Genomic DNA, 27,943 nt, shown 5'->3' on the forward strand with positions numbered 1-27,943 from the left:
CATAAACAAAAAAACAAACAAGTGCCAGAAAGCTCCTTGGGCTAATATTTAGCCTTGCTGGCATCTCTGCTGGATAATTTTTTTCTTTCTCAGGTAGTTAATTCACTGATACATCCTTTATTGTGGGCAGGAATCTCTGTTAACTTAAGTCAATGCATCTTGTTTCAGTGTTTCCTGCGTTTTGGGGGGAAACTTAGTGTGCCAGGAACTGACAGTGTAACTTCTACATTTAGCAGGAAGTTTTTTGTTTGTTTTCAAACTTGATGCAAGATATTGCTACCCTTTAGAGAACTGCGTTCATTTTAGATATTTGGATTAAATTGATAATCTGAAATGGACTGTGCATCTTGACAGCTGCTCTTATTACTAAATCCTTGGAACTCTCCACAGGCCCAAGAGAAGTAACCTCAGCAAACATTTTCTTTGTTATAATAGACTAAACTAGACTGAATGAGATTAAGGCGAGTATTTTCCTCCAGCTGCTGTCATCTGTGTTGTTTTCCCTCTGACATTCAGAGTGCAAACTCAGTTAAGCAGGAACTCTTCGAGGCCTTTTTTGTGTGCCAAACTCAGTGGTGGCACATTAAATCCAAAAGTGGATTGGTAGCAGTTGTCTGTAATTAAATGGCTTATGAATAATTTTAGTTAATTTCCCACAAGCTCAAAGCATGGCTATAGTGCTGGTATTGATGCTAAAGCAGAACTGGTCTTTATTTGTTAATATTGACCAGGCCCTATTGCAACTAAAAGCCCTCAATGGGATGTTTGTCTGTTTGGCTACACAAGAGAAGAGTGAAGAAAAGGAGGAGGTAATAACGTGATGCGTCTGATGAACACTTTTACAACGGTGGAGAAGAGTGTGGTGGTATACGCAGCACTGACTCTTGACCATACCAGCTGGTTCATACCAGCTTTCAGAATTCTCCAGATGTTAACAGAAGATCGTGTGATCTGTTTCAAAAGGCAACAGTGAGAAAACTTTCTTGTCCTGATGCAGTAGGGACTACTGCCTCCACAGCTGGATTGTAGATAAATGCCTTTATGTAGTCGTTTGGCAAGTTTTATCAAAGGAAGTAATTGGTGTTTGGTATTTTTGCTTTCACTTCAATGCCATTTATGATGTACAGATTAAAACAAGAGAAAAAATAAAGTGCTTCTTTTGTTGCTCTATTTATACTTGATCACTTTTAAATTTGTTTATTGTTATATATTGATTAATGTATATACGACATATGAATAACATACTATGCATACACCCACTGCATTATCTTGAGAGCTTTTTTCCAGTTGGTTTCTAATTTCTGTTAGAGGTTTATTTGAACACACCAGCAATATCAACTGCACTTTTACAAAGACAAAAAGCCAAAGCATGTCTGAAATATTTCTGTTAATGCTGAAAATTACTGTGGGAAGGATGAACGAGAAGTATCCAGTTCAGGGAGACCAACCTAAACTCCGCATAATTTGTGTACTCTCATGGCAACAAAAAATCAGTGGTGTTTGAAAGAGAGATATTGAAATCTTAGAAACACAGGCGTTGTGTGAAGGAAAAGCAAAATACATAAAATGGAAAATGCTGAAGATCGTAGAGAATAATTCCCATTGCTAATCACAATTCTGTGCGAAAAACAAGAGAGGTATCAGCCATTTTCTTCTTATAATCTTCATCAAATTTCTTATTTTGTGCCACAGTGAAGTAATTCTTCCAGTCACTGACAACCCCTAAGAAACAGCAAAGCAAAAAAAGAAAAAAAAAGATTAATTTACTACTATTTCCTGAAGCCCATTAGCCATGATTCACTGGATCCTTGTACTTTAAGGCTCACTTTAAAACAATAATAACCAGGAACACAGAGTTGATGTCAGTAACAAACCTCAGTACCTTTTCTCATGAATGGGAAAAGAGAGTGATCCATTACTCCTGGAAAGTCCTTAGTGTAGTTTGCCATGGGATTTTCTTTCATTACCTCAAATGAGGTATTGTGGAGTATCTTGTTTAGAACATCCTCGGTCAAGTCCTTCTCCAGGAACTTCAGAATCTTCTGAATTTCTTGCTTTGGATTCTGTAAAGAGAATAACATGGGATAAGATACAGAGCCAGGAAAAGCAAAGAAATCAAACATGGTGTTAAAGTTGCAATTGTTGTCAGGGTGAGACAACCAAGTTGTCTGAAGATTTACTGATATGGCTGACATTACAATAGAAAACTGTTGATTGTAGGTGACATCTACTAGACCTCCAGATTTCTGGGCTCTATAAACATACATCCAGCCTTTTACCTCCTTCATATCTTCATAGAAGAGGTAGAGGATCCGGTGCTTATCTTTTGCCTTCCACCATCCCTTTACATGGTCATACCAGGAACCCCAGAGCACTGAAAAAGGAGTGACATCGTCAGTGGCTAAAAATGCCCAAACTGTCTTTAGTTATGTGTGGCACTCGTGTTTTCCTCATAACCAGTGTCTATGCATTTCCCAGCTGGTTTTGAATCACTGTGACCACGACTACTGTGCTCTGTGCTCATCACAGCATTTGTGCTATCAATCCCTCAGATGTATGGATGCTCAGAGTGGGATTCATGTGTAACTTTAGAGGACAACAAATGCAGATGTTTACTGCTGAATGAAAAATCCAGGCTGTCTTTACAGTCAATGGAGAGAAGCAGATGTTTCCAGAGTGATTCATCTGATCAGCTGGACAAGACTGGTCTTAATTTGTGCTGCTTTGCACAGGGAGTTGGACCAGATAGACACCAAATATCACCTCCAACTTGCATTATTCTGTGGTTCTAACTGGTTTAAATATTTGATATACTATCAGAAGTGCCTGTTTCTCTCCAGCAAGTATCAAGATGACCAGCTTGGACAGACGTAGCTATGTTCTAGACATCTGTGCTGTGACAGATGGCTCCCAAGCTGAGCTAGTCAAACTCAGGACACAAGGTCTCTCATACTGGTCCAGATAGTGGTGTTTCTAGGCCTATGTGATGGCAAAATGCTAAGGACATGTGGAAGCTTTAATGACCAAAATTGCAGAGTGCCATCCACCTGAGCAGGTTTTCTTTGTTGTGTATCAGCACTTTTTTTGGAAAGGGAAGAATCAGCTTCCGGGGTTGCTTGCCTTTAGCTAGAAAACTGGCTTTGTTCAAATGCCTGATTTAGGTAAAAATATTAAATTAGGTAAAAAGACTCCCTTAACTCAAATTCACACCAAACATTTTTACACAAAATTAATCCTTGGTTTCTCATATAACAGGCTAGGGTAAACCCAGTTAAAACACTCTTCCTTCCCAGCTGGCTTCTAAGCAGGTTTCTGTTAACCTCAGACAGAAGAGATCAAACCTGAAAATTGTTACATATGTTACTGAATGATAATAGCATAAAGAGTAGCTTTTTTTTTTTTTTCCCTTTCAAAATGCAAATGTAAAGACAAAATTAATCCTTTAGGTAGCAATAAAAACCTATGAATGAAGATAAATTAGTACTGGAACACCTTCAGTAGATATCCTTCCAGAGAGTGTCAGCACTGAATTTCAAAGCATAGCTGAAATAAATAAATCAGTCACACATTTCTTAAAAGAACAAAATCTCTTTTACAACTGTTCATCACCTTTTCCTGCCATGAATTTCTCCATGAACTCCTCCCAGGTTCCTGGCTCAGGCATTGCTTTATTCATTCTGTGGAAATGGTAGTATGACACCAGGCTGTCTTTCGGATTTCTTGCCACATAGATTATCTTTATTTATATGAAAAGAGAAAGAGAGAGGGAGAGAGAGAAATTAACTTACACATGCTTGATATTGAGCATCTGGAGTTTTGGAGCCTGACAGAGGCTAAAGAGAATTTGCTTTGAAGCTGCCATTTTCTGAAATCCAACACAGGTAACTTAGTCATGACTTTTTTAGCTTCACACAGGCACATTGAAGGGAAAATATCTGGGGAGATCTTTAGGTTTCACAAAGATTCTGGAAACCACATTCAGTCCTGGTTCACATCACTTTCCTTATAGGTGAAGTAGAATTGAGTCCTACCTCTTTAGCCTTACCTTACAGTTTTGTTCCCAGAAGGAGGGAGGCACCAGCTGCACAGGGAGGTGAGTTTTCATTGTTCGTGGAGAAGGCATAGCTTCAGCTAACTCCAAGCCTGTGGGATGTTTCATTATGAGATGTGACTTGTTCTCTGAATTGCACTAGCACTTCTTTGCTTTTCTCAGATGTATGATTTTGACTGTGACTTTTCAGCAGTTCACTTTGCAATGATCATTCATCTCCAAAGCAATTATGTAGCAGTGTAACATATACAACATTGCATAAGCCCCTTCAGGGCTTATTGAGAAATTTTGACCTATGTATTCAAGCAGGAAAGAGGCAACACTGTTTCATACCTAGTTGCTTTCTTGGTTCCCTAACCCCTGCATTCCAAGGGGTAATGACGAATACTAATTTATATTTACCCAACCAAAGTTTTTCCTTCACAATATTTAGTGATCTCCTTTCACTTTGTAGGTAAGAAAAGCATGTTTCTTTCTAGGATACTTGAACAGACTGACTGACTAGACTTTCTGGATAGTGTGCAAAGAGAGACTGGGAGAATGATGGACAATAGATTTGGTGTAGCTGTGGATAAATGGGAATACCTGGTGTTATGTGATGTTTAAACATCTATCATGACCTCTATAATTTATTTTCCTGTCATCATTTATCATTCTTATCCTTTATCACTTTTTTGTCTCTGTGTCAACACAGTCTAGTTTAGAAGATAAAAACTAGCACTTCTGCTGCATTGTTAGTCAAGCATTTTAGCTTCAAATATGAAGAGAGTCTGGCTTATAAAAGTATGTGGAATGGGAGCCCTTGCTGGGGGAAGACTCTTGTAGGAAAGTGTCTTTGCAAAATAGTCAGGCCTGCTGGTTGTCTGAATGCTCCACAGCTTGTTTAGATGACTAGACCCTAGAATTTTACAACAGTTACTCAGTAGCAAAACCACCAAAAACGTTATCCACCTTTTGGGGATATATCCATGGCATAGGTTTCTCTTCCATACAGCCCACACATTGCCATTTTATGCATATCTGCTGCTGATTTAGATACTGTGGAGTATCACACACAGATTTCAGATGCCACCCCAGGACAGCATGGTCTTCAGTAGTGCCTGTGTCACACCTGCCAGCCTTGCATTGGCTGGAGTAGCACTAGATGTTTATATTAAAGCAATAGAACTGATCCCTAATACCCAGCATGGTGCACAGCTCAGTGACAAAGCAAGCGGGACCTTTCCCAGGAAACCTGTGGCAGCAGCACTGGGTGCTTGTTTTATTTCATTTTGTCTGAAATATAAATCTATTTGTCCAATATTTACCTGAGTAACGCAAAGATGAAGGCTCTGGGATGTACCACTCAAGGAAAGGATGGCGTCTGTAAGTAGTGGCACGTCTACACTTCTCGACATCTCCATTTTGTTGAATCATATCCACTATTTCTTGTGTCCATGTGGTACCTGAAAATACCAGTGTTTAGACACTTCCTTCAGGGACAGCCAAGAGTCTTTTCTGCTAGGAAGCTGAAAGCCAGAAGGATAGACACCCTATTAAAGGAGAAAGGAGCAGCACAGAAGATGATGAACAAAGAGGAAAGAGAGGGTAGTGGAGGAAAAATGCATAGTTAGGAATACCAAGGTAGTTCCCAAAACACAGTTTCAGGGATTCCATTTTAGACAGGCTTCTTGTTGCCAACAGAAAGCCTCCACCCTCATGTCAGTAATGAAAAATGCTCTGGGATAAACTCACTATTATTTAGAGATCGTATTATTTGCAGAGGAGAATGAAATTCCCTCCTCCCAGTTTTCATACCTCATAAAAACTCAGGTATTTCAACATTATTTTCATTCTGAATTTGAATGAAAAAATGCAATACCTGAACTTTGAGTGAGTAAAAATTTCATACGGTTTGAAAATGTAAAAAAATTGCAGTATTTTCGATATTCCCATTTGAAATGCTCCAACAAAGGTCAGTACAACCTTTCATCTGCCTTAGGCATTGCAACATCTTGTAAGAGTTATTCTGTCTTTCATGAACATCTTTTCGCTAATAACCATGGTCACTGGGTTAACCACATCTCCTTCAAGGTACTGTGGCAGGTCAACTGGAGAACAGGCTAAGGGATAACTCAGAAAGCAATGTGGGCAGGAAACTCAGCCCCTCTTAAGATGCTTGAATTGTACATCTCTGGCAGATACAACATAATGTTGAATGGATTCCTAACTATAATCCTTTTTGATTCCATGCCTGATACAGCTTGGATAAAATAATGTGTTTTTCCTTTCAGTATACAGGAAATAAATTAAAAGTTTTCAGGTTTGATTTTTTTTGTTTGTTTGTTTGGTGATGTGATTTTTCCTACTGAAACAAACCCCCAAAAACAACAAAAAAACCCCACAACCAAAAAACCAAATCAAACTTAAAAATTCTTGCTAATTCAAGTAATTTTTCTTATAATACTCATGAAATGTTCATGAATCTGTTCCTGAATCCCCTAGACTTTACATGTTTTTATTCATCCAGGATTAATATTGATGCTTATTATTCATTGTTTTCCTGTGCAGTAAGTATAAAGGGTCTGATCAAGAAGAGCAATAGTAATGAGCTAAATGGCTAATCAGTGGATAAAATAACAGATAGCTAATATTAATGGTGGGTATTTTATTTTATTTGCTAAAATTATTAAGTTAATTTGGTTATTTCATTAAAACAATTAACCTGTTTCCAGAAATCAGTACTGGTTTACACACCAAGTCATTCTCTAAATACACAATAAAATCCATAGTTGTTCAACTGGTTTCTATTACTTCTTAGTAATGATTACTTTTATGTGGCTTTGCTAAATCAATATCTATTGGTGGAAGACTATTGTTGCTACTAATATATGTGTATATAATCTAAATCAATGGAAACCTTTAAGTATAAGTAATTGGACTGTGACCGTTTGAACTTCAGTAATAATAGATAGTTGTCACTTCTGACAAAGAAATCAAAAGTCACTTGTGACAGCTGACAGAGCTTCATGTCTTTAAAATATGTCTGGTTTGGGATCAAGCAAATATTAGCCACAAATGAAAAACTTAATTTTCAGTTCCAATAATAAGCACTATCACAATCTTTTCTATTCTGTTTCCTTCCCATACCAACCTGCTTTTGCATAGGTTGAGATGAGCAGATCGTCAGGTCTGGCTTTGAACTTCCACACTTGGTCCCATATGCTGTATGTTGCTGTTGTCAAGGGAATACCTTTTAATTCACGTAACTCAGCTCGGTCCAGTGTCTGTTCCAGACTCAAATCTCCCATTTTATCCAGGACCATTGAACACTGCATGAAGAAAGAAAGGCTTGGAATTAACATGGTTGCTCTGAGAAAAAAATATCTAAGCTTACTGATCTGTTTTTGAGGTATCTTTTATAGACTGAGTTCCATGTCTTCTTGTTTCTTTGGCTATGATTTGGCCTATCTGGATCCACATATCCTTAAAGTTGGATCTGATTTTCAGAAATGCTTGGTATATTGCTGCTGGTGGGTTTCAGTATCTCTAAAAATCACTCCATTTACTCAGGTACGGAAAGAGAAAAGAAAAAATTCCATCTTTAAACATTTTACCAGACATATTTATGTAAAATTTTGATTGTAAGTATGTGCCTTTTGAAAGGCAGGAAAAAGTAATTGATTAGAGGTACGATTCAAAAGAAGGCATAACAGCTCCCATTGAATTCAGCAAGCAGGACCCAAACCTTCTCAAGGAAAATAAACAGAAACACCTTCTAACACCCTTTGGACCTCATACTCACAAAAATATTTGAAAGCTTTTCAGTGTTTTGTTCCTGGAGCTTTTCACTCTTAGAGCTCTCTGCTGTATAATGATTTTTTTTTGCAGAAAAATAAACTGGACTAGATAAATCATTAACTAAAGGTTGTTAGACTTCAATTATTTAAATAAATCTAGTTAATTCTACTGCTGATTGTCCCATTTTATGATAACTAGTTATTGATTTCTGGATTTCTTTCAAGGAGGACTGTTCTTAGCCATAACCTTCAGAGAGCCAGAATATGATCAGAGGAAAGTTCTGCTTAAAAGGAGGCTACGGAAATTGCTTCAATTAAAAATACCAGCCAGAAAAGATAAAAGACATTTCAATCCCAACAGCAAACATCACCAAAATATTTCCTTTCATTTCCTTGTTGACTCACACACAATTTCCCAGAGGTACAGTTGATTATAGCAAGAGGTTGGATTAGTGGCTGGGAAGTGACTCAAGAAATTAAAGAAAAAAAAAAAGAAGGTAAAAGAAACTTGCCAGAGAATTTTTCCTGATTGAATATCTTCAGTCCTTGGCTGTATTGATGACTGTGCACCCACTTAGATTTTCAGGCAGAAGCAGAATGAAAGTTTGGGTGGAGTTTCTATTCCTCCTGAGCATGAGGAGAGCAAAGGAGGAGGTGCAGCAGCAGCCAATAGTTGAACAGTGTGTCTGGCTTGGTTTATGAACTCCTGTTTGATCTCATGAAGGAAAAAGACTTTGAATCCTCATCTAGTGGAAGATGTCACTGCCCATGGTAGTGGGGTCAAAACTAGATGATCTTTAAGGTCCCTTCCGACCCAAACCGTTCTATGATCTATTCTATGATCTATCATCTAAAGTATGATTATTTACTGCCAACAACATTAAATATCAGTCAGTAGCTCCAGCAAAATGATTTTAACTTGTCTCTGTCATTGTCAACCATCTTGGAATATTTCATTTTCTTACAAATATTTAATCTAAATTGCAAAACACTTTGTTATTTGTTGGTGCCTAAGATAAATAGGACTGAATGAATTAGAAGTAACTTGGTTTCATTTTCACCGTGTACTGCACCGTAATCATTTAATAAATGTCTGAGGGTCTGTCCCATTGCTGTGGCCAACCATTTATGTTTTATAGCACTTTCTAGACAGGTGCACTTCTTAACTAACTTGACATTACAGGGTTATGGATCACAGTGTGTGAGGTAATGTTTCTTCACAAGATTTAAGTCCCTGTCTATATTCATATGAGATACTGGGAGAGATAATGACATGCCCCAGACTAGCCATGAACAACATAGTAACATGGGCTGCTAAAAGTATGCCAGTGACGCTTTTAAATCTGTTTCCCAGCTGTTGCAGTCACACCAAAATGTTTGGTTGCAACAGGAAAAACTTTTCTTGGGCAAAAGGTAGGTCACTCCAGCTGATCTCAAGCAAGTTTGAATGGATTGTGTTCATAAATGAAAATTACTTTGAAAAGCATTGCTATCAGGCATTGCTTCTCTCTTCTGCTGAAGGCATGCAAGCACTGTGAGTACTCAGGAGCTGTGGGAGTCAGTGAATTGGTTCAGTGTTCCCTGTATGACTTAATGAAAAGTTTCCCAAGAATCAGGAAACAAACCAAGAGAACTGCTTGGTTAGGTTTAAGCTGACCACTTGATCTTTCTTCTGTCTCTGACACCAGGTTTTTATCCTGGAGGCAGAACCAGTGACACAGAACAGAGAATATATGGCTAAGGCATAATATTTCTTCTTCCATTTGTCTGTTTATTAATGTGACCATTACTTTTAAGTTCTATTATGAAATGACCTGCCATTTTCCTCTCTGTGTTAAGGCCAGTCCTTTCTGTTTGTCCTTCTCACACCTGCACCTGGCAGTTCATTTGCTGGATTGAAAAGGTATCTACTCCCCTTTCAGTTACGAAATCACCATGATAATGCAGTAATCCCCAAAGCATATCAGTTGGTGTGTCCGAACAAAGGAAAACCCAAGAGCTGCTTATCGAGGGGCTCTCTTTCGTTGCAGCTGTGAATCTGAGTAGCCTGTGAACAGTGCACTTTGCCAGATAATCTGGAGTGAGGTCAAAAACCATTGCCTGCAGCTTTAAAACTGCTTTTGAAATAGGCAATGGGTCATGGATTTCTCCTGTTGTAAAACAGGGAGGTGAGAGATCAACTAGTCAGCCCAGGGACTGGGTTTCTGGGCTAGAATAATTGTTTATTGGGCCACTCTATAAAAAGACCAGGCAGTCTCCGCAAAGAGCTTCCTCCAGGTTTCCACTGCCCATTTCCTGAGCACAAACTGCTGGCAGATGTTTCCTCATGTAAAACACACTCATTTTGTTTTATTTTATATTTTGTGTTGGCTTTGCTGAAAACACTAAAATCTTTACCTGCAATGGAAAGCCACAGGACACTCAACAAAAATAAAAATAGAGACTTTTGGGTGCTCAGAGCATGGAGATAAGTGACTACAAATCAGGAATATGCTTCCCTGTCCTTGGAAGTATCCTTGCTGTATAGCATTATGAATTTGGATAGTTAATGCTATGGTTCACAGTCACTGAGCTTCGTGAAATCTGCATCTGATCAGCAAAAGAAGTACAAAGGGAGAGTAGAGGTACCTTTATTTTACTTTTGTTCTCATCTCACGTCCTTAAATGTACACATGGTAAGCCAACAAGTTTTATCACAATGTGATAATTGTCTATGAGTTTCTCATTTAGTTCCAGGTAAAATTCTCTTTTCAGCACACACCAGTTTATAACAGTGGCAGAGAGGGTCAGGAATATTATTTCACAAGGTAACCAGGTTGCTGGGGTGGTTGCTCAGAGTGCTGGACTGGCCTGTCCTGGCCTGCCTCATCTTCTGCTCCGTGTCAGGATAGAGCTTCCCTTTGGCATGGTGTCATTTGAGTTATTTTGGAGATAATGACACATTTGCACTGTTTACTTACATGCTTTTATTCAGTGGCAGAGATTTATTACTGTTTCTTCTGCTCTTTCCTGGGTGGGAACTAAAAATAGAAGTGTATGTCCTGCGGAGCCTCAGGTATTTGGTGGATTCAGGACGCCATTAATACATGCTGCTGCTATGTTTCGTGGCTATCCATGCTGTTCTTGACATTCATATGACTGCTTATATGAGCAGAGACATCCAAATGCTACTGACCAGAACATCTGAAGTGAGTTAAGCAAAGATAAACAGCACTACAGTGGAGTCAAAACTAGACAGCAAATGAACGAAGACATGGTTTTCTTTTCTTCATCCTCCAGACCTTGGAGTTGGGTCTGTGTGTTTTTTTTTTTTTTCCTGTTCTTCAGATGAGATCTCCTTTGAAATCTCTTTTTTCCATTCCTATTAAATATATCAGTTTTAGATTTTCTGGCTTGAAAAAAAAAAACAAACAAAGGGATTATCTGAGCAACAAAATATATTTCCAGTTACCATCTGAAGCTTTTGTGTTTTTAAAAATAATTTGTAGAACATTTCTTACTGAAGATAATTCTGCGATGAGATCTCTGGCAAAAGGTGTTGGTTTATTAACTGATTGAAAGCTTTACATTTCTTTATTAGCTCTTTTTACTCTCCCTGCAATGGATATTTCAGGGATCATTTGTATATAGAGAAAGAACATTTGAAAGAATGCAGGTAATTCAAAAACTCACAGAATGTATTATGTGGGATTTTTAAAATGTCTGATAGAATTGTGTCTTGGACAAGAAATCTGTCTCAGGCTAGTGGACATGAATAATACTGAATTTAAAGGCAGATAAAGCTGCTTTTGTTCTAATTTTTATGTTGGTTTTGAATATTTTTACATTTAAAAATTGATTAAGATTCACAGTAGGACTTTCAAATCATGTTAGAAAGAGTTGTTCTTTTTTGTCATTTGTACAGCATCAGACTTGAAGTGAGATGAAGGCTACAAATCCTACATTAGTATCAAGCACTATAATATGGTTTCAAGTCTGATTTTCATCAGATTTTGCCTATATTTAGCTGTCTATATGATCTAGAGTACTATGTCTTATAAATCAAAATCCATGGCTAATATGTTTGACTTAAAGAATTTTTTTCCTTGTTATGCTTAATGTTTGTATCACGTTTATATAAAATTCTCGTCTCCCTCTGCTGGACAAAACACAGATTTTATCTCAAAAGATGTTAAAATATTTTAAACTTAACTTTACATTTGAAAGCTATTGAAATTCTCCGATACTAACCTTTATTACTCATTCAGAAAAACATCATGTATTCTGGAAAAACAAAACAAGACTCTGGACAGGTCAAGGTTTCACTTTCAGGCTTCTTGAATCTTACAGCTTGTTGTCTGCATTCACATTGTGGTGACTGAATTGAACTGACCTACCTATCAGTCGATAAGCAACCTTAGGCAATGAAAACTTTTGGTATTGTGGGACACATCTGGGGTTTATCACAAACATGTCCTGTCACAGTCTCCTGGCTGTCCAGCCCATATGTTGTCAAGAGCAATCTTCTTGCTGGTAACTGTAAAACTAGAATGGTACTACTGATCTAGTGATGGTTATTTAATGAACGCAGGGATTGCAGCCAGATACGGTTGAGATAATCGTCACAGATAGATTTATGTAACAGCAAAACTAATACTAAGGGAAATGTCAAGTGAAAACATGAAATGAAAAGTCCTAAGGCTTTAATTCAGCAGCACATTTAAGGACAATACCTAAGTGCAGCCCCTCTCAGTAAAGCACTTATGTTCCATTAGCATCAGACACCAGAAATTTCTTTGCTTTAAGTGTCCTCTCTCCAGCAGAGTTTCCTGCTAGAGGAAGTGTTAGAGCCCACAGTTTGCATAACTCTGACCAGCTCTGCACGTGTTGGGGTCACAGTTGTATTAATATACAATCTTGTTATTGTGAGCATGCATAGTCAGGTGATAAAGCTTAATTGGGCTCCTACAGCTTTTTCCAAATACTTTTCTCAAGAAAATATGCATATGAAGTGCTGCAGTGTCACCCTGTCAGTGGTACTACATGCTTTTGGCATTGTTTCTGGAAATTACTTTGTAGAAATAAAAGGTCAGGTATTCACTACACAGAATAATACATTCCCACTTGTAAATGAGATTTGGTTTAGAGCTGCAGGGGGGAAACGGAAACTTGTAATAAACAGTTTTAGAGTTTGGTGGCCTATATATATGAAATGATGGAATTTATTTGCTAACATTACTTATTATGTTTTAAAAATACACAGTTCCCAATTATCAGCAGACTGAACTAGCAAGATTGCAAGCTCAGTGTGGAAAATGTTAATGCAGGCAGCATTGCTCGATATAGAAGGGATAGAAGCTGTTAATGTCTCTCAGGCTTAAACATGGATGTAGCAAAAGTCTACATTAGAGAACTTGGGAGCACTGCTTAGTTTTACATGCCTGACACAGCTGTGTCCTTGTTTCTCCCCAAACAAAGCTCCAGAATTTGTGACAGATGCTATGGGGGACTGGTGCACCAAGACCCCAGTTCATGCTGTGATGAGCAACCAGAAGTGAAGACAGATGCAGCCCAAGAGCAAATGTAACTGAAGAGCCCATGGATGGCAGGTATGTGTCCAAGCTTCCAGGCATCAGGCATGCGTTGATTGATGAGCAAGTGCTAACTGAACACTTATGGTCCTTTTCCTCAGAGCAGTGCTAAGTGGAAAAGTAATTGACTTTCTCCATCCTTTCCTGTCAACCTTCCCTGTAACTACCAAATGATAGCAGGAAAGAAATGCTTTTAAAAATGTGCACTCCAAAAAATAATGTAAGCTGTCCATTGCCCTCTGCTGATTCCTTTGTATCAACAGATGAATCTCTTTCTTAAAGCTGAATCCAGGATTCCAGTTTTCCTGAACAGAATAAGGTGTCATGTACTGTGTTCAGGAATTGGACTTCATGATCCTTGTGCATCCCATCCAACTCAGGACATCCTATGATTCTATGATTTATGGATACAAAGACAAGCTTCATGCCACCATAATAGCAGGGGCATAGCAAGGCTTATAAAAAAGTTCTTTTAGCAACTGTCTTCATGAACTGTTGTGAAAATATTTCCATTCAAGCCAAACATCTTCTTTGTAGCACAGCCTCTGCTTGCATTAAGTGAAGTTATTCAACAGGCTGTTTGTGTAATCACTTTATTTAGCATTCTTTATGGATGTAAGCACACCTTCTTTGAAGGGGACTTTGTGAACTGACATAATTTCATATCTGTTCTCTTTCAACTGGCATTTATTTCTGAGGCCTCAATTTGACCATTTATTGAGCGTTCGTACCACAGCAGCAGCAGAACAAAACAGCCTGGGAACAGCCAGGGAAAATGTATTTGCTCTTAAGCCCCTATATCTTCTATACCTCTTTATACAGCTTGTGATTGAGAGAAAATAACTTCACTGTTTTGGATTCACTACAGTCATACAGATCTCTTGGGGCTACTGGCAACTGCAGCCTCTTCCCAAGGCTATGTGAAACTAGGAAGCTAGGTCAGACAAAATACAATCAGACTTGTACAATTTTCTTTACAACTATTTATTGAGAATAAAAGTGCACTTCTTCATTACGGCTGAAGACCAGACGCAGAAAATTTAATTCTTGGCTCTACTGGTGGTATAGCAGGATGCTCAAGTTCTACCCTGTACTACTTTGGGCACTAAAACCTCTTGACCTTTCATCTGGAACAATTAAATGGAGTTTTGCTTAAGTGACACATCTGCTGTTCAAGCTGGGACTTTGTTGCATTAAGACTGCCATTCCCAGTTCAGAAGACATTTGCTTATCCAACCAAATTATAGCTCCAGTTTCCTTTTTACAAGCATCTGTTTGGAGACAGGAAAATCTCTCTGGATGTGAAGCATGAGAAAGCAGCTTCAGAAATTTTCATGCAGTGCTGAACTTGTGATCATTAGCCAGATTTCTCTCTGAAATTCTGCAAGCCCAACAATATTACTTTTTCAGTCTAGTGCTGCTTGGTTCTGGGAAATCCTTATATGATTATTTCATAACTTCAAGAAAGGAATCCAGATGCTTCAAACAAACAAAATATTTATGCTGTCATTTTTTCAGTACAATAGGTCTGGGTGTCACAATTCTTATTAGGTAGCAGAAAGAATATTATATGTGAAACACCTAAACAATACAAAACTACTATTAATAAAGCCTATGAAAATTTCTCTCTTGGCAGTGGCTGTCTTTATGCATGGTGCTGAAAAGACATTGCTCATTTAAACACAGTGCAGTGAGGGAAAGCAAAGGTATACATTTTTTTACTAGATTTTCTTGTGAGTATGAAAATTATATTATTACCACCAACATTTTAACAGGAACATTCATTACCAGCATAAAATCTGATGCACTTCAGAAGTAAAGAAGTCTATGTGTTTCACTTGCCTGTGTTTTCTGATACAGGAAGCCAGCTTTAATTTACAGTGGTGGATCCTTAATGGTAGACAGTTTTAAAGGGATCTTCTGTATTTACTTTGAAAAGTCTGTTCACATTTTCAGTGACAAAGACATTTTGAGTGGTTGAAAATCCCTGTACCTTCAGTTGCAACAGATTGAAATTTGCACTCCTCCCCAGCCCTATAACAAATGGAGCACTTTAACAGCTGGACAAATACCATACTGACGTTACCTGTTGTTAGCAACAGTTGGTGTCCAAGCGCCTTTCTGTCCCACTGAGCTTGCCTGTTGTGATGTTTGTGGAACTGATGCAGGTGGGAATATTTAAGTGGGAAATTTGTCCTCTCCTTTTTTAAGTATTCTTTTAGATCTTTTCATCTTGTTGACAAAAATCTACTCAGAGTTTTATGTCTGTGTTTCTCCTTTCATTTGGGCATTCTTTTGGGGACTATGCCATTTTCATAAACAGAATTGCATGGGTGTATAACGAGGAGGAGAGAAGTTGATCTAGGATTTATAAAGTCTGTTGATGTTGTCATATATTTTTATTCTCATAGGCCAATGAATCAGTTGACCTGTTTCTTTCAGGCACTGGCATGAAAACAAATAGCAATGTTCACATTTTCTGAAGAATTAACACTGTTTTGAAATGAATGACCTGCGTTTCAGTGTCACATGGCAGACTGGGGGCTATGCTGTTCCTTGTGGCAACTTTACAGGGGAAGAAGCTCTCTTGCTTTAAGACGTAACTTTTGGACTTAAAATGTCCCTCAACATACAACAGAAACAAAGCCAAATCCAGGGGTGTCAAAGGCTGTATTTATATGGTGGCAGCCAGAAGGGCCTCCATAGTGGGCATATCACGACCCTGTGGGTGCATTTCTCCTGTTCTTGGGTAACATATGTATAGTGGGAAGATTATAAGTAAAACCTTTTCTGAACAGCCAATTTGTATTGGTCAAGTCTGACAAGTTGTCTTCTCACATCAGGGTACTACAGATACAAGCCGCCTATCAGGGACTGGTATGACTGAGTATCACACAGTTAAAGTTTGTGTTAAAAGATCGAGGCATGCTGGGCAGGACCTTGATATTTCAGTAGCAACTGGTTGCTTTGCCAGATGTTGGGTCTTTGCATATGTAAAACTGCAAAAGTGTGGTATCAGCAGTCTTAGATGCAGCTGTATTGCCTTGGTGGACATCTACCTTTCTTTATTGACAACTAGAGAAGCTAAAGCAACTAGACTCCTAATGTAGGCAGATATTCAAATTCCTGAAGTTAGGCAACTTGGATCCAGACTCTACTATGCCTACCAATAAAATGGCTTTGGAACTGTACATTTTAAGTCATCTCACCCACAAGTCCATATATGAAGAATAGTGACCTATATATAAAGAAACATCTGTATATGTACAAACAAAATTATTTAGTCTAAATCTTTGTTGTCCAACCAAATGTTGAGTAGAAAAAACACCCTGCATAAATAGCCTTGTTTCTGAAGTATGTGGCTAATCCTGCTTCTATGAAAATGTAAGGTAATATATCTAATAATTTATGAGAGAAGAGCTAGGTTGTGATGGTGGAGTATTCAGAACTATTGTAATGTGTAAGGCTTTAAAAAATTTTACAAGCATCTGAAAATTCTGCACTAAGCATATACTTTCTTCTACTTAACAGTGTATCTCATAGAGGGCAGTCCTCTTGTCCAGAGCTTGTAAATGAGGCACATGAGGTTCTGGTTCTCTGTGTACTTTGTGTCACACCTTCTGTTGCTGTAGTTCCAGCCTTGTTCCTTGGGGTGCTGAGGTACAGGATTGTACATGTCACCTGCAACACAGAAGGAAGGATGTTGCTGTCAGTTATTCCCAACAACAGAAGTAGAGTTTAAAGTCAAAACAGATATGAAGTGAGAAAGCTATAGGAATAAAAAATGACCGGTCAGGTCTTTGTGCTTTGACCTAAACCGTATGAATGACAAAAGTGTGACAGCATGGTTTCTGAGTTATTGGAATTTCTGACCTTTTAACAATGTGCATTCTTTGCTCTTCTAATTGTCCTGAAAAATCTTTTGGAAAGTCACTACTGGCTGTTAAATCTCAGTGAATAACTTTTATGTGTGCCTTCAGCAGAAAATTAAGAAAAGTATGCTCACTTATTCTTTTATCATTTTGGATATGTGTCTTTCCTTAGATTGCTTATGTCTTATCTAAAAGTCTTCTGTTGAATTTGGTTGGAGCAAAAAACCTCTATGCTCTTTGAAGCTTTCCAAATGGTGAAAAGTTCAGCAAAATATTAATTATCCAAATTTATGTGATTTTTACTTTTTCAACAAGAATGATGGGAGACATAAGGATTCCTAATGAAATTAAAGAACAGAAGATTGCAAATTAAAACCAAATATCTTACAAAGCGATGTTTTTATAACAACTATGGCTGATTTTGAAGGATTTGGTAATTATGTACATTAATATAATATGTTTTCATTTTACATGTTGAGAAAAATCCATCCTGTTACAATAAATGACAGTCCTAATACAGGATTAATACACTTGATATTTGTATGCTTAAAAGATAGCTATTTTTCAGTTTATATATGCTTTTAATCAGTGTCATTAAAGTGTTAGCATAGTTTTGTACCCTATGTAAGGACAGCTTTTAATGCTACCCAAAACAAGAAAAGTAGTTTATTTTTGTTTGCTTTAATGAAGATATTTATTCTATAGAACATCAAAGACAGAAAGACCTACATAAATGAGATATGTGAGTTATTTAAGCTTAATATATCAGATTAGGGATTTTTAATAGCAAAGAAACATTCTGAATGCTTTGTCTGCATTCATCAGACTCACTTTTGCATGCATTGAATATGGAAGCTGTCAAAAGTGTTGAAAGTCTGACAGATTTTTTGAGCTAAGTATTTTATTTTTTGACAGAACAGTTTGGTTTCTGAGTCTTGCATCCTTGCTTCACTGAGCAAAGGATGCTGTTATGTTTGGCTTAGTTCATTTTGAAGTCTCCAGTGGTCACAACCCATAAACCAGAGTGACATGGGGCCATCAATCAACATGTGATGACTCTTGTCTAAGCTTTGAATTCTCGAGGCTATCTTTGCACATGGTGTTCAGGGTGCAACTTCTGGAATATCAATCATTTTTATAATGTGATAGTGGAGCTCTGAGATTGGAATTCCTGCCCACATCTCCACGTTCTGAACATTAAACTGCTGGGTGACCTACCTGACAGCACTGTTTCTTCGGGCATGGTGCTTTCACATGTAAGAATGCCTTTAAATGTTTTTGAGTTGTACTTTAATGACACGGCATTCGACCAATGAGCCATGACCATTCCTGGGGTTTGGTGGCTAAATGGCCACCCTCTCAAGATGATTTTCTTCAGGCTCAACGTTATCTTTTTTTCTTTCTGCTGTAACACTACCTGGTAGTTACAAGGTGAGTACTGGCATAGATGCCAAACTTAAAATTTGGCAAATTAAAATAGTGATAAAACCTGCTTCCTATTTACATGTATCTATGCTCATTTCCACGTTTAACATAAGACTATGTCTTTTACATGGGTAGCTACACAGATTTTCTAAGTTAATTGGAGGAAAACAGAATCTCTTAGCTCAAATAAACCATTTTAAACCCCCAACATAAACAATATAGGGAATATTGTTCTACCCCAAAAAACTGGATCTGGAGTTTGCCAACATGCTGAATTATGTTTTTATCGTATCAGAAGGTCTGTGACTTTTACTGACCACTCAGTTTAGGAAATTCTGCAAATGCATATTTTACAAGGTGACTGATTCCAGAAATTTGCTCAGAAATACCAAAAGCAGCTAAAAACTCTCTCCCCATGACCTTCATATGTTATGATGAAATGTAATGGAAAGAAGATTCAGAAGGGAAATTAACTATGTGTCTGAATCAAAACACTCTGGAATCCCATTATATTTTATTTAACTGGTTCTGGAAACTTCAGCATATGGTTGAAGTCAAGCATCTATCTGTAGGCTTTGTTGTTTTGGGGCCAAAAGTTTGAGCATAAACCTCATTCTTTTATCTAAAGAAGCTATTAATTTTTTTTTTTCCTTTCATATGCATCCTAACTGTGAGTTTTAATTAATCTTTCATTGTAAGTAGCCTGCTGAACATGACCAACAAGCATAGCTTTCTATTAAAAACTATTCATATTTTTAAATCACAAAGACATATCTCTATATACCTAGAGCTACTTCTTTAGCTTGTCTATAATCACATGAGTGATTTCTTAGCTGTGCTTGTTGTGCTCTCCTAGTCCTGGCTTTCCTGTAAACCTTGTAACTGACTGGACTGTAACAACTTCTGGGACTAATCTACACAGATTTCCTGTGACTTGCTAAGGCTAGCATGGCTGTTTGAAGGCAGCAGCTTCTGCTGGTTCTAGGGAGTTTTGCGCTTGGTGGTGAAGCTTGGTACAACACCAAGCAACAATACCACATTCCTGGTGTGTAGGGATCAGCTATCTAGGGCTGGCACAGGATAAATGTTATGTGGATTTAGTTGCCTAAGCATGGGAGTCTAATAACCTTGGACACCCCAGTCTGGTCTCCAGCTGATTCTCCAGAAGGGTGGAAATCTCCTGTGGGTCATATTTGTCAGCCATGGGCAAACATCTTGGAAATATAATAAATCAGCATCCAACTCACTTGAAGGACTCTGTATATGTAGTTCAGCCATCCCTTAGTGTGCAAAGACAGTGGATACGTCCTAATGCATGTACGCAATAGCCCGGATGACTTAATGCAATTATGTGTGATAGTTATAGATATAAAATGTATTAACCCCCCTCCACCATCTTCAAGAGCTGCAGGGAACTGATTTGAAGACTTAGCTCCTGAAGCTGCTGTCCCAGAACAGTTTATGCAGGAACTGATAACTGGTTTCCCTTCTCATTTACCAGCTGGCAGCCAACACTTAGCAAATCTAATTTAGAAAGGAAGGTCAGGAAACACTCCTGTGAGGAGCTTTCTCACACTTAACAGAAGTGTGAGCACTTTGTGATATGAGGGCAGAAGTGGGTAAGAAATGAAGATTTTTTTGTGTGTGTGTGTGTGTTAACACCCCCTCAAAATTTGAAGGAAACGATCGCCTCTATTTAAATGACTGGTGTTAGCAGGGCTTCCAGTGGTATTTTTATGGAGATGAATACTTGGAATTAGTTGATGTACAGCAGGGTTGTGTACTATATACTACTTATTTCCTTTTTCAGTACATGAAGGCATCCAGCCTTGCAAAGATTGCCAGTGTGTCTCTAGCATCCACCACACATCAGCAAGCATGCAGCAGTGGGTTGGAGCACTCCTAGGAGGACTGTCCCAGGAGGAAGCATTCTAGCTACATGAAATCACAAGGCTCTAGCTCTCACCTGACACTGCCTCAAGGTCCTGGGCACTCACCAGCTTCCTGATGTCTGCAAGAAGCAAACCCAGCTGTGGGCTGTTGAAAGGACCAGGATTCTGCAAGATATCACAGTGGATATGGGATGTTATATCCATAAGTAGATTTTGTTGCTGTGTTTGTGTTGTGTTTTGTTGTAGGCCCACTCAAAATCTAGTGCAAAGGAAGTACAGAAGCTATATAAGTAAAAGAGAATCATAGAATTCACAGAATCATAGAACCATTTGGGTTGGAAGGGACCTTTAAAGGTCATCTAGTCCAATCCCCCTGCAACAAGCAGGGACATCTTCAACTAGATCAGGTTTCTTAGAGCCCCAGAGAACCAGAGAGTGATTCCTGGCCCAGCAAATACAAGCCTGCACTCAAAGCATGGGTCACACTCAGGAGTCCATGCCAGACATGGACCTGCAAGCCTGGAACAGGGAGTACATCAAACTTTTGCTTGCTCCTTGGATGGGCTCCCTAAGATCTCTTCAGCATGACTGTCCTGCAGCATCGGACTGGAGATTGTTCAGTATTCTCTTGAGCTCAGGGATCTAAAAATTATCATGAGCATTACAGTCCTCTGCTTCAGGAGTGGAGGGGCTGAGAGCTGGTAGGGAGCGAACCAGGCAGTGTGTTCTGCAAAAAGCTTTAGGGCACTAGTGACAGATCCACTCATCTTTAAAGACATAGTAACACATTTGATTCCCATTTGTGTGAGACTCCCATAAAATACATTAAATTTGTCAGGGAGAGTAGTTTGATCCTCCTCATGTTAAAAGGTCAGTTGCATCTGTGTTTGCACGTTGTAAGAACTAGTCCTGCAAACAAATTAAAATCTTATCCCTTTGCTCCAGAAACAATCAGTTAATGCTAAAAAGTACAATCAGGTGTACTTAATGGTCTCAAAATATAGGCATATATAAGTGTATAGGCATATACATACATGAATATAGGCATATGCACAAATGCATAGATATATATGTGTGTGTGTTGTGTAAAACTGAAGCATGTATCTGAACTCCCCATCATGTTTACTCTCCAGAAAAAGATATTCCTGTCAGTTCTGTGGTTTAGTTCAAAATAAGATAAAGTATGATATAATGTACTTTACATGTAAAATTCAAAATAAAATGAAATTTGTTATAATCCCATTTTCTCCTCTAAATTGTATTTATTTCTTGCTACTTTCACAGCTGGACTTTGTTTTCCCTTCCTAGGGAAAAAGACACCACACTTCAGCAAGTGAAGGATTCAAACCTGTGGATTTTGCTTGGGAAACAGCAGCTGAAAGACCTCTGAGTAGTGTCCTGTGACCACTCAGAGGTATTCCAGATAGCGGGACACTATTCTCACCATGTGTTGACCTATTCTTATGGTAAAATCCAATTTTGTATTACCTCCTACATCAGCCGGTCACTCATCCAGCTCTGTTGATGTCACATAAGATTGATACCAAACAAGAGGAACAATCCCCTTCTGCAAGGTCGAAATGAGATTTTTTTCCAAGTAAGGAGGACTGGCTGGTCTCCAAAGCTTGTCTGTCTCTATCTGCTTTCCTGCTGGAGTCCAAAACTTGCACTCTTCCTCTGCTTTTAGAAGATCAGTACAGATACCTTCATAACCATGGAGTCACTTTTCACGCCCTATATTATTACTGCTTGTATTAATACTTCTTCATTAAATTCAGCCTTTTGTGTTTACATCCCCACTGCTTTCCCCCTTAACAAGATCTTATAATCACTGACATAGGATGCTGGGAGAATTGATGTAGGAACTTTACTATAAAACAAAAGCTTCTGATCCCAGAAATGGCAAAGCTGCAGCAGGACCTGCTATATCTGGTGCAGACAGCAAATGCTGTTGGGTGGCTCTTGTCGTGTGGCTGGAAATAGGTGTTTATGGGCCTGCTCACATCCAGCGTGGGTATTAGATGCTTCTTATCTCTCTCAGTTTGTACAGTTTCCCATGACAGCTGTAGGCTCTCATCGGATCCTGAATCAACAACCCTAAGGCTGTTTAGTTTTAGAAGGTTTTCTTTTTTTTTTTTTTTTAAATTCTGAAGCAATAGTTTCCCTTTGAAGCATGAAGCTTCTCCGAGAAGCATGCTCCGCTGCTCTCTGTTGGACCAGATGTTTGAGGGATCACCCACATTTAAGGAAATCCCATCTTAGTGGGGATTAGACAAATGTGCTGGCAAAAATTGGATACCAGGGATTTAAGCAACTTCCAGTGCTCTGAAGGAGCTGACTGGCTCTTCTGAGACTCCATTTCTGCCTACAGAGGTGGATCACACTACACATGGGTGCTCAAAACATTTCTGTAGATGTGGCAGTAAGCTGTGAGACAAAATGATTGCACTTGGTTGCTAAGGATGTGTATCAGGTTGCCTGGAGCACAACAGTATGAAAGACCTAGGGATAGATTCATGGTGGTGCTGACCACACTCACAACTTAGGCAGGAGCTGATGGAAAATGTGCTTTGATTATACATTAAGACTATAAAAAGGCAGTTCTGAAAAACAGTAATATAACACTCTATCCCTTTGACAGAGTTATGAATTTAGATAATGAATCTAAATGAATTTAGATAATATTTTTGAACATATTTTTATACTTTTGATATCCCTAACAAAATGTAGCACTGAGATCCACAATTACAACTTGTTCTGAAAATATATTTCTTTCAAAAAAGCTCACCATGATATTTTCGCTAGAGGTCCTATATTTTTCTTTTGAAAATTATTCCCTCTTCAGCTTCTTTGTAAAGTCCATAAAGTGATAAGGTACACACCTTTTATATCTGAGACAGACTACATAGGTAGCTCAAGTTGGTCATCTGAGATTGATAAGCAGAGCTTAAATTCTAGCTTTAGACACTCTCTCTGTCTGAGTTTCTGAAGTCTAAAGCTCAAGTTGGTCTAAAGTTTGTAAAATTAGCATTATTGTTGCTCTTGATGCTCTTAGACACACAAGCAGAGAAAGATTTTTAGTATATTAAACAGCCCGGGAAGGATTTGAGGTTATAAACGTCAGTTCTATAAAGTCTATGAATAATTTTAAAAGATGATATAAGAATTTTTGAACTGCTGAATATTAACTTGCTAATGACCTTAAATGATCCATTTTCTATTAGTTCTAATTCAACAAGTGGAATGATTTTACAATATGTATTTTCTTCACATAAAAACTACTTAACTGTTTTTTTTTGCTTCATGTACTCTCCTCATTGCTTTTTTTTTCATGCATAATTCTGAATCTAGAATATATATCTGGATGACTCCTTGGTAAATAAGAGACAGATACTTTCATAAGCATGTTTTTTTTTTTTTTTTTCACCCTGATCTCACGTCTTGCTCTACAGGACTTTGAAGAAATGCGGTTATCTCTGCCACCATCAGAGAAGCCACTTAGATGCTTAATGGTGAGCATTTGCTTAAGTGCTTTACTGATTGAGCTTTTATTGTGCTGGAGAGTATAAATTAAAAAAGAATAACATCTCCATCGTGATTCAAAAAATCTGAAGAGACAGCACCATGTGGAGCAGTTTGACCTTTGGAAAACATTTTGCAAGGTGTGTGAATGAAACACAAAGGGTACTTCTAAAATCTTTAGCATCCATCAGCCGTGGCCTTGTCTATTAAAACACTGAACTATATTATGTAGAGGAAGTAAAAACCCCTACCAGATCTTTGGGAGAGGCTTCATCCTGCAGCTGGCCCCAGTAGATGGCACTGCTTTGAATAATTTAAGCTGGAGCCAGTACGATCGGTCATGTTACCGTACTCTTCAGCCGCCCTCCCCCTGGCGTTTGCGATCTTCCAAGTTAGAAATGAGTTCGTCTCGACATTTTTGCTATGTAATAAAGGGTACCTAGCCGTTGGAATTGTAATTTTTCTGTCTGCTGCTCATATCTGGTGCTTCACTTTGTAATGTCTTCCCCCCTGCCCACTCTCCCCTTCCCATTATATTTTTCAGCAAATAGGTTTATTCAGAACTGGATTTGTCCAGCCTGGAGAAAAGAAGGCTTAGGGGAGACCTTATCACCATGCTCCACTGTTTAAAGGGTGGCTACAAAGCAGAAGGAAACTCCCTTTTTACAAGGAGTCACATGGAAAAGACCAGGGGAAATGGATGCAAGTTATTCCTGGGAACATTCTGATTGGACACAAGAGGGAATTTTTTCACAATGAGAACAACCAGACATTGGAATAATCTCCCCAGGGAAGTGGTGGGTTCCCCAACATTGGACACTTTAAAGATTCAGCTGGACAGGGTGCTGGGCCAGCTTGTCTAAACCATGCTTTTGCCAAGAAAGGTTGGACCAGATGATCCTTGTGGGGTTCTGTGATTCTATGATTGAAATTCAGTGTTCATTTTATGAAGTTATACAAAAATCTGCTGCTGGTGAGAGTGATAAGAAATATCCCTTCCTGGAGAGACTGTGTCTCTGCTGTGAGGTGAATTCAGCCTGTATGTGTACATGTCTGCTGGTTTGTTTCCACAAAGAGAAGCAGGGACCTAAATGCTTGATCTAGAAAGCAACTGAAGAACTGAAAAAGTTAACTTTTAGACACCCTATGGCCTAGTAAAATTCTCTGTCCTGATTTAGAAGCTCAGGCTTTCTTGAATAGGAGGAGTTTGACATTTAGGGTAGGCAAAGCTCCTTTTCAGTTTTTATTTGATATTTGTATCTATGAATTCTCTTCTGAAGTTTGGCATGCCACTGTCTTCTGGTGAAAATACAAGGATATTTTTTGGATCTGGAAGTACTCCCTGACTGCTGGCTTTGGGTATTGACCTGACCTTACTCTCATTCCTGGGAGGGGATATGTGGGTGCCCTCCCTACTTCTGAGCTGTATGGAAAGTAGACATGAGCATGGGGAACAGCTTTGATATGAACCGATATGTACTAAAGGGAGTACATGGCTTCTTTCCTAGGATTCTGGGACCTGGGGGACCTGTCTTTTAGTTTACTCTTGTTATTGAGTAGATGGGAATGCTGAGAATAGGTCCTTTCTCTCTTGTGCCACTGGGTACAGCAAACCACAAAGTTTCTGGATCCTTGTGCTGGAAGAACTTGCAACTTTTCTGCAAATTGCCACTATCATCTGGAATGAGCCCTCTCTATAGGGTAGATTCTTCATCCTTCTTTCTAGTCTGAGAACAGAATGAATTCTTAGTCTTTTCTTTTGGACCCGGTCCTCTTTCTCCTCAGCTGAGAAACAAGTGGTGTTTTGTGTGGTGTTTTTTTTGTTTTGTTTTTGTTTTTGTTTTTGTTTTTGTTTTTGTTTTGTTTTTGTTTTTTTTTTTTTCCTAAGGTATTCATTGATCTGTGGACTAGAAACAGGAACTGGGTGACTGGTGTCATCACCGGCCTGTTCCACATGTTACTCTCTCCACTGCTTGGGCCAACTATTAAGATAAATAATATAAAGTGGGAACAAGTGGGCTGGGAGGATCACAACCATACAGCCTTGTTGAAATTTCCTTTGCATAGCTGAAGAGGCAGGAAGAAATCTCCCCAGAAAACCACTGAACTGGATTTGGTGTTCCCAGCTAGAGGAGACAGCATTTGTGTAGAGGTGGGGGGGACACCCCATCACTTGTAGGCTGGGCTGGTGCCTCCTTCCAGGAGAAAGCAAGGCTACTAGCTTCAGCCCTTTCTCCTTTGAGCCGCTGTTGTGCAGTTTAGGCAGCTCCTGGCTCAGCATGCAGGTTTTTGTAGCTCCTACTTTTAGTACTAAGATCCAGCGCTCTTTCCTTCTGCACGTCCCAGCTTTCATCATGTCCTTTTCCCTCCAATCTTCTTCTCAGCACTATCCAGCTTTGTTTCTCTTCTTGAGTGGAAGACACAGAAAGATCGTATTTCTTCAGAAATCCCAGTTTCCCTATTTTTTACCTTTTTGCAATCTTCTGTCAGCAAAGCCAGGGGCAACTTGCCAGCAATGTGCTGTGCAAGTGGGCAGAATTCAGAAGGAAACAGCATTTTGTCTTGTGATCAGTTCAGGTGCTGAGGAAACCACAGCAGAGTAAATGATTCGTCTTTTCGAGAAGCCCAAAGGAAAAATACTATTTCTGATTGAAAGTCTCATCCTCTGACTTTGAGGTCCTGGGGATCACATCTATAAAAGCAGAAAAGTGGTAACCATGTCTGTTGTTTCTTTAATACAATCCTGTTTTGTTATTTGTAAATTGTGCTCCATCTTCATTATGCCATCCAGACATAAGGGTGGGGGTTGCATTTGCCAACCATGCTCAGGGAAACTACACATCCTAAATTGGGTATAGCATGGGCTTTGGCAGAGGGAAAAAATAACCTAGGCACTTTTTCTTAGAGCTTTTTAAAGGCTCCAGAAAAATAGCCTTCACTGAGCAGTCTTAGCTCCTGCAATATTTTTATTTTTAAAACTTTCAGTGGGAATTTTATTTGGTGTTTTTCAAATGCATATGACTGGGTTGCTGTGCTATGTGTCACCCTTCAAACACCCCAAATTAAGGCCAGCCAGTGACCAGGAAACCCTGGATTCTCCCCCACCTCTTTCCCCAGGCAAACAATTCCTGAAACATAAAATTTCAAATAAGTAAACTTGAATGTTGTTCATTGCTGTTTCCTACTGTGATAAGTAGTTTAAGGTCATGTATTTACAATGTATGGCTTAAAATATAAACTCCCTTTGTTTGTGCTTTGCTATTGTCTGCACCACTGAATGCTTTCATGGAAATATACTGTGATAAAGGAGGGCTTAGAAATTCAATGTAAAAAGGCAACCAGAGCCACTGGGGAATAAAGTACTCTACCAAACAAGACATGGCCTCCATTGACCAGCTTCACAATATAATGCTTTTTCTAAAGTGCATTTAATGCAGGGCAGAAATTTATGCATCATAAAGGGACAAGACAAAAACCACCTTCCTGTGCTTTTCAGCATTGGTAGAAACTTTGATCAGCAATTTAATTAAATATTTAGTTGTCTAAATTTGCTGCAATTGTGCCTGAAGGTGAAAACAGATACCTTTCTGGATATCCTGTTCTTACTTTTATTTCTGTATGTCATGATATTTTAAAACCTATCGGCACTTCCTTTTCTTCTGCTCCTTAATTGAACAGCATGATATGTTTTAAATGGCTCCTTCACCGTGGTTCCCAAGCCCGAAACATGCCCAACTCAGATGTCTCTCTTTTGCCATTCCTCTTCCTTCCTCTTTAGAAACTTGATCTCCAAGACAAACAGGTGAAGCGGGAAAGGGTTTTTCTTCAAAGA

At 38.7% G+C, this 27,943-nt stretch overlaps 1 protein-coding gene and 1 long non-coding RNA gene across 3 annotated transcripts; one reads left to right on the top strand and one right to left on the bottom strand.

Annotated features, from left to right (window-relative positions):
* Positions 1-1,166: 1,166 nt before the first annotated feature.
* Positions 1,167-8,476, bottom strand: SULT1C4 (sulfotransferase family 1C member 4). Of its 2 annotated transcripts, none has more exons than XM_021292077.2 (8): positions 8,343-8,476; positions 7,185-7,362; positions 5,359-5,496; positions 4,046-4,143; positions 3,610-3,736; positions 2,280-2,374; positions 1,883-2,063; positions 1,167-1,722 (listed from the first exon to the last, which is right to left on the bottom strand). In XM_021292077.2, the coding sequence occupies exons 2-8, from the start codon at positions 7,354-7,356 to the stop codon at positions 1,610-1,612; spliced, it is 924 nt and encodes a 307-aa protein (XP_021147752.2). In that variant the 5' UTR covers positions 7,357-7,362; positions 8,343-8,476; the 3' UTR covers positions 1,167-1,609. The 2 variants fall into 2 exon arrangements, with proteins under 2 accessions (XP_021147752.2, XP_005505892.2); XM_005505835.3 differs by lacking the exon at positions 8,343-8,476 and adding an exon at positions 7,836-7,939 and having other exon boundaries at positions 1,412-1,722.
* A 6,975-nt stretch (positions 8,477-15,451) lies between these two features.
* Positions 15,452-27,757, top strand: LOC110361074 (uncharacterized). The gene is made up of 4 exons (XR_002417405.2): positions 15,452-15,568; positions 20,508-22,186; positions 24,042-24,101; positions 24,656-27,757. It is a non-coding gene; the product is annotated as an uncharacterized LOC110361074 (long non-coding RNA).
* Positions 27,758-27,943: the final 186 nt, after the last annotated feature.

Source organism: Columba livia, chromosome 1 (assembly GCF_036013475.1).
Source record: "Columba livia isolate bColLiv1 breed racing homer chromosome 1, bColLiv1.pat.W.v2, whole genome shotgun sequence".
Lineage (NCBI taxonomy): Eukaryota > Metazoa > Chordata > Aves > Columbiformes > Columbidae > Columba > Columba livia.

Excerpts from the sequence above, each read along its gene's own strand:
- SULT1C4 (XM_021292077.2), bottom strand. The coding sequence starts at position 7,356 with ATGGTCCTGGATAAAATGGGAGATTTGAGTCTGGAACAGACACTGGAC. Across the intron at positions 5,497-7,184 it reads CTCAACCTATGCAAAAGCAG|GTACCACATGGACACAAGAA; the intron begins GTTGGTATGGGA and ends TGGTATTTTCAG. Across the intron at positions 2,064-2,279 it reads TCTATGAAGATATGAAGGAG|AATCCAAAGCAAGAAATTCA; the intron begins GTAAAAGGCTGG and ends TTCTCTTTACAG.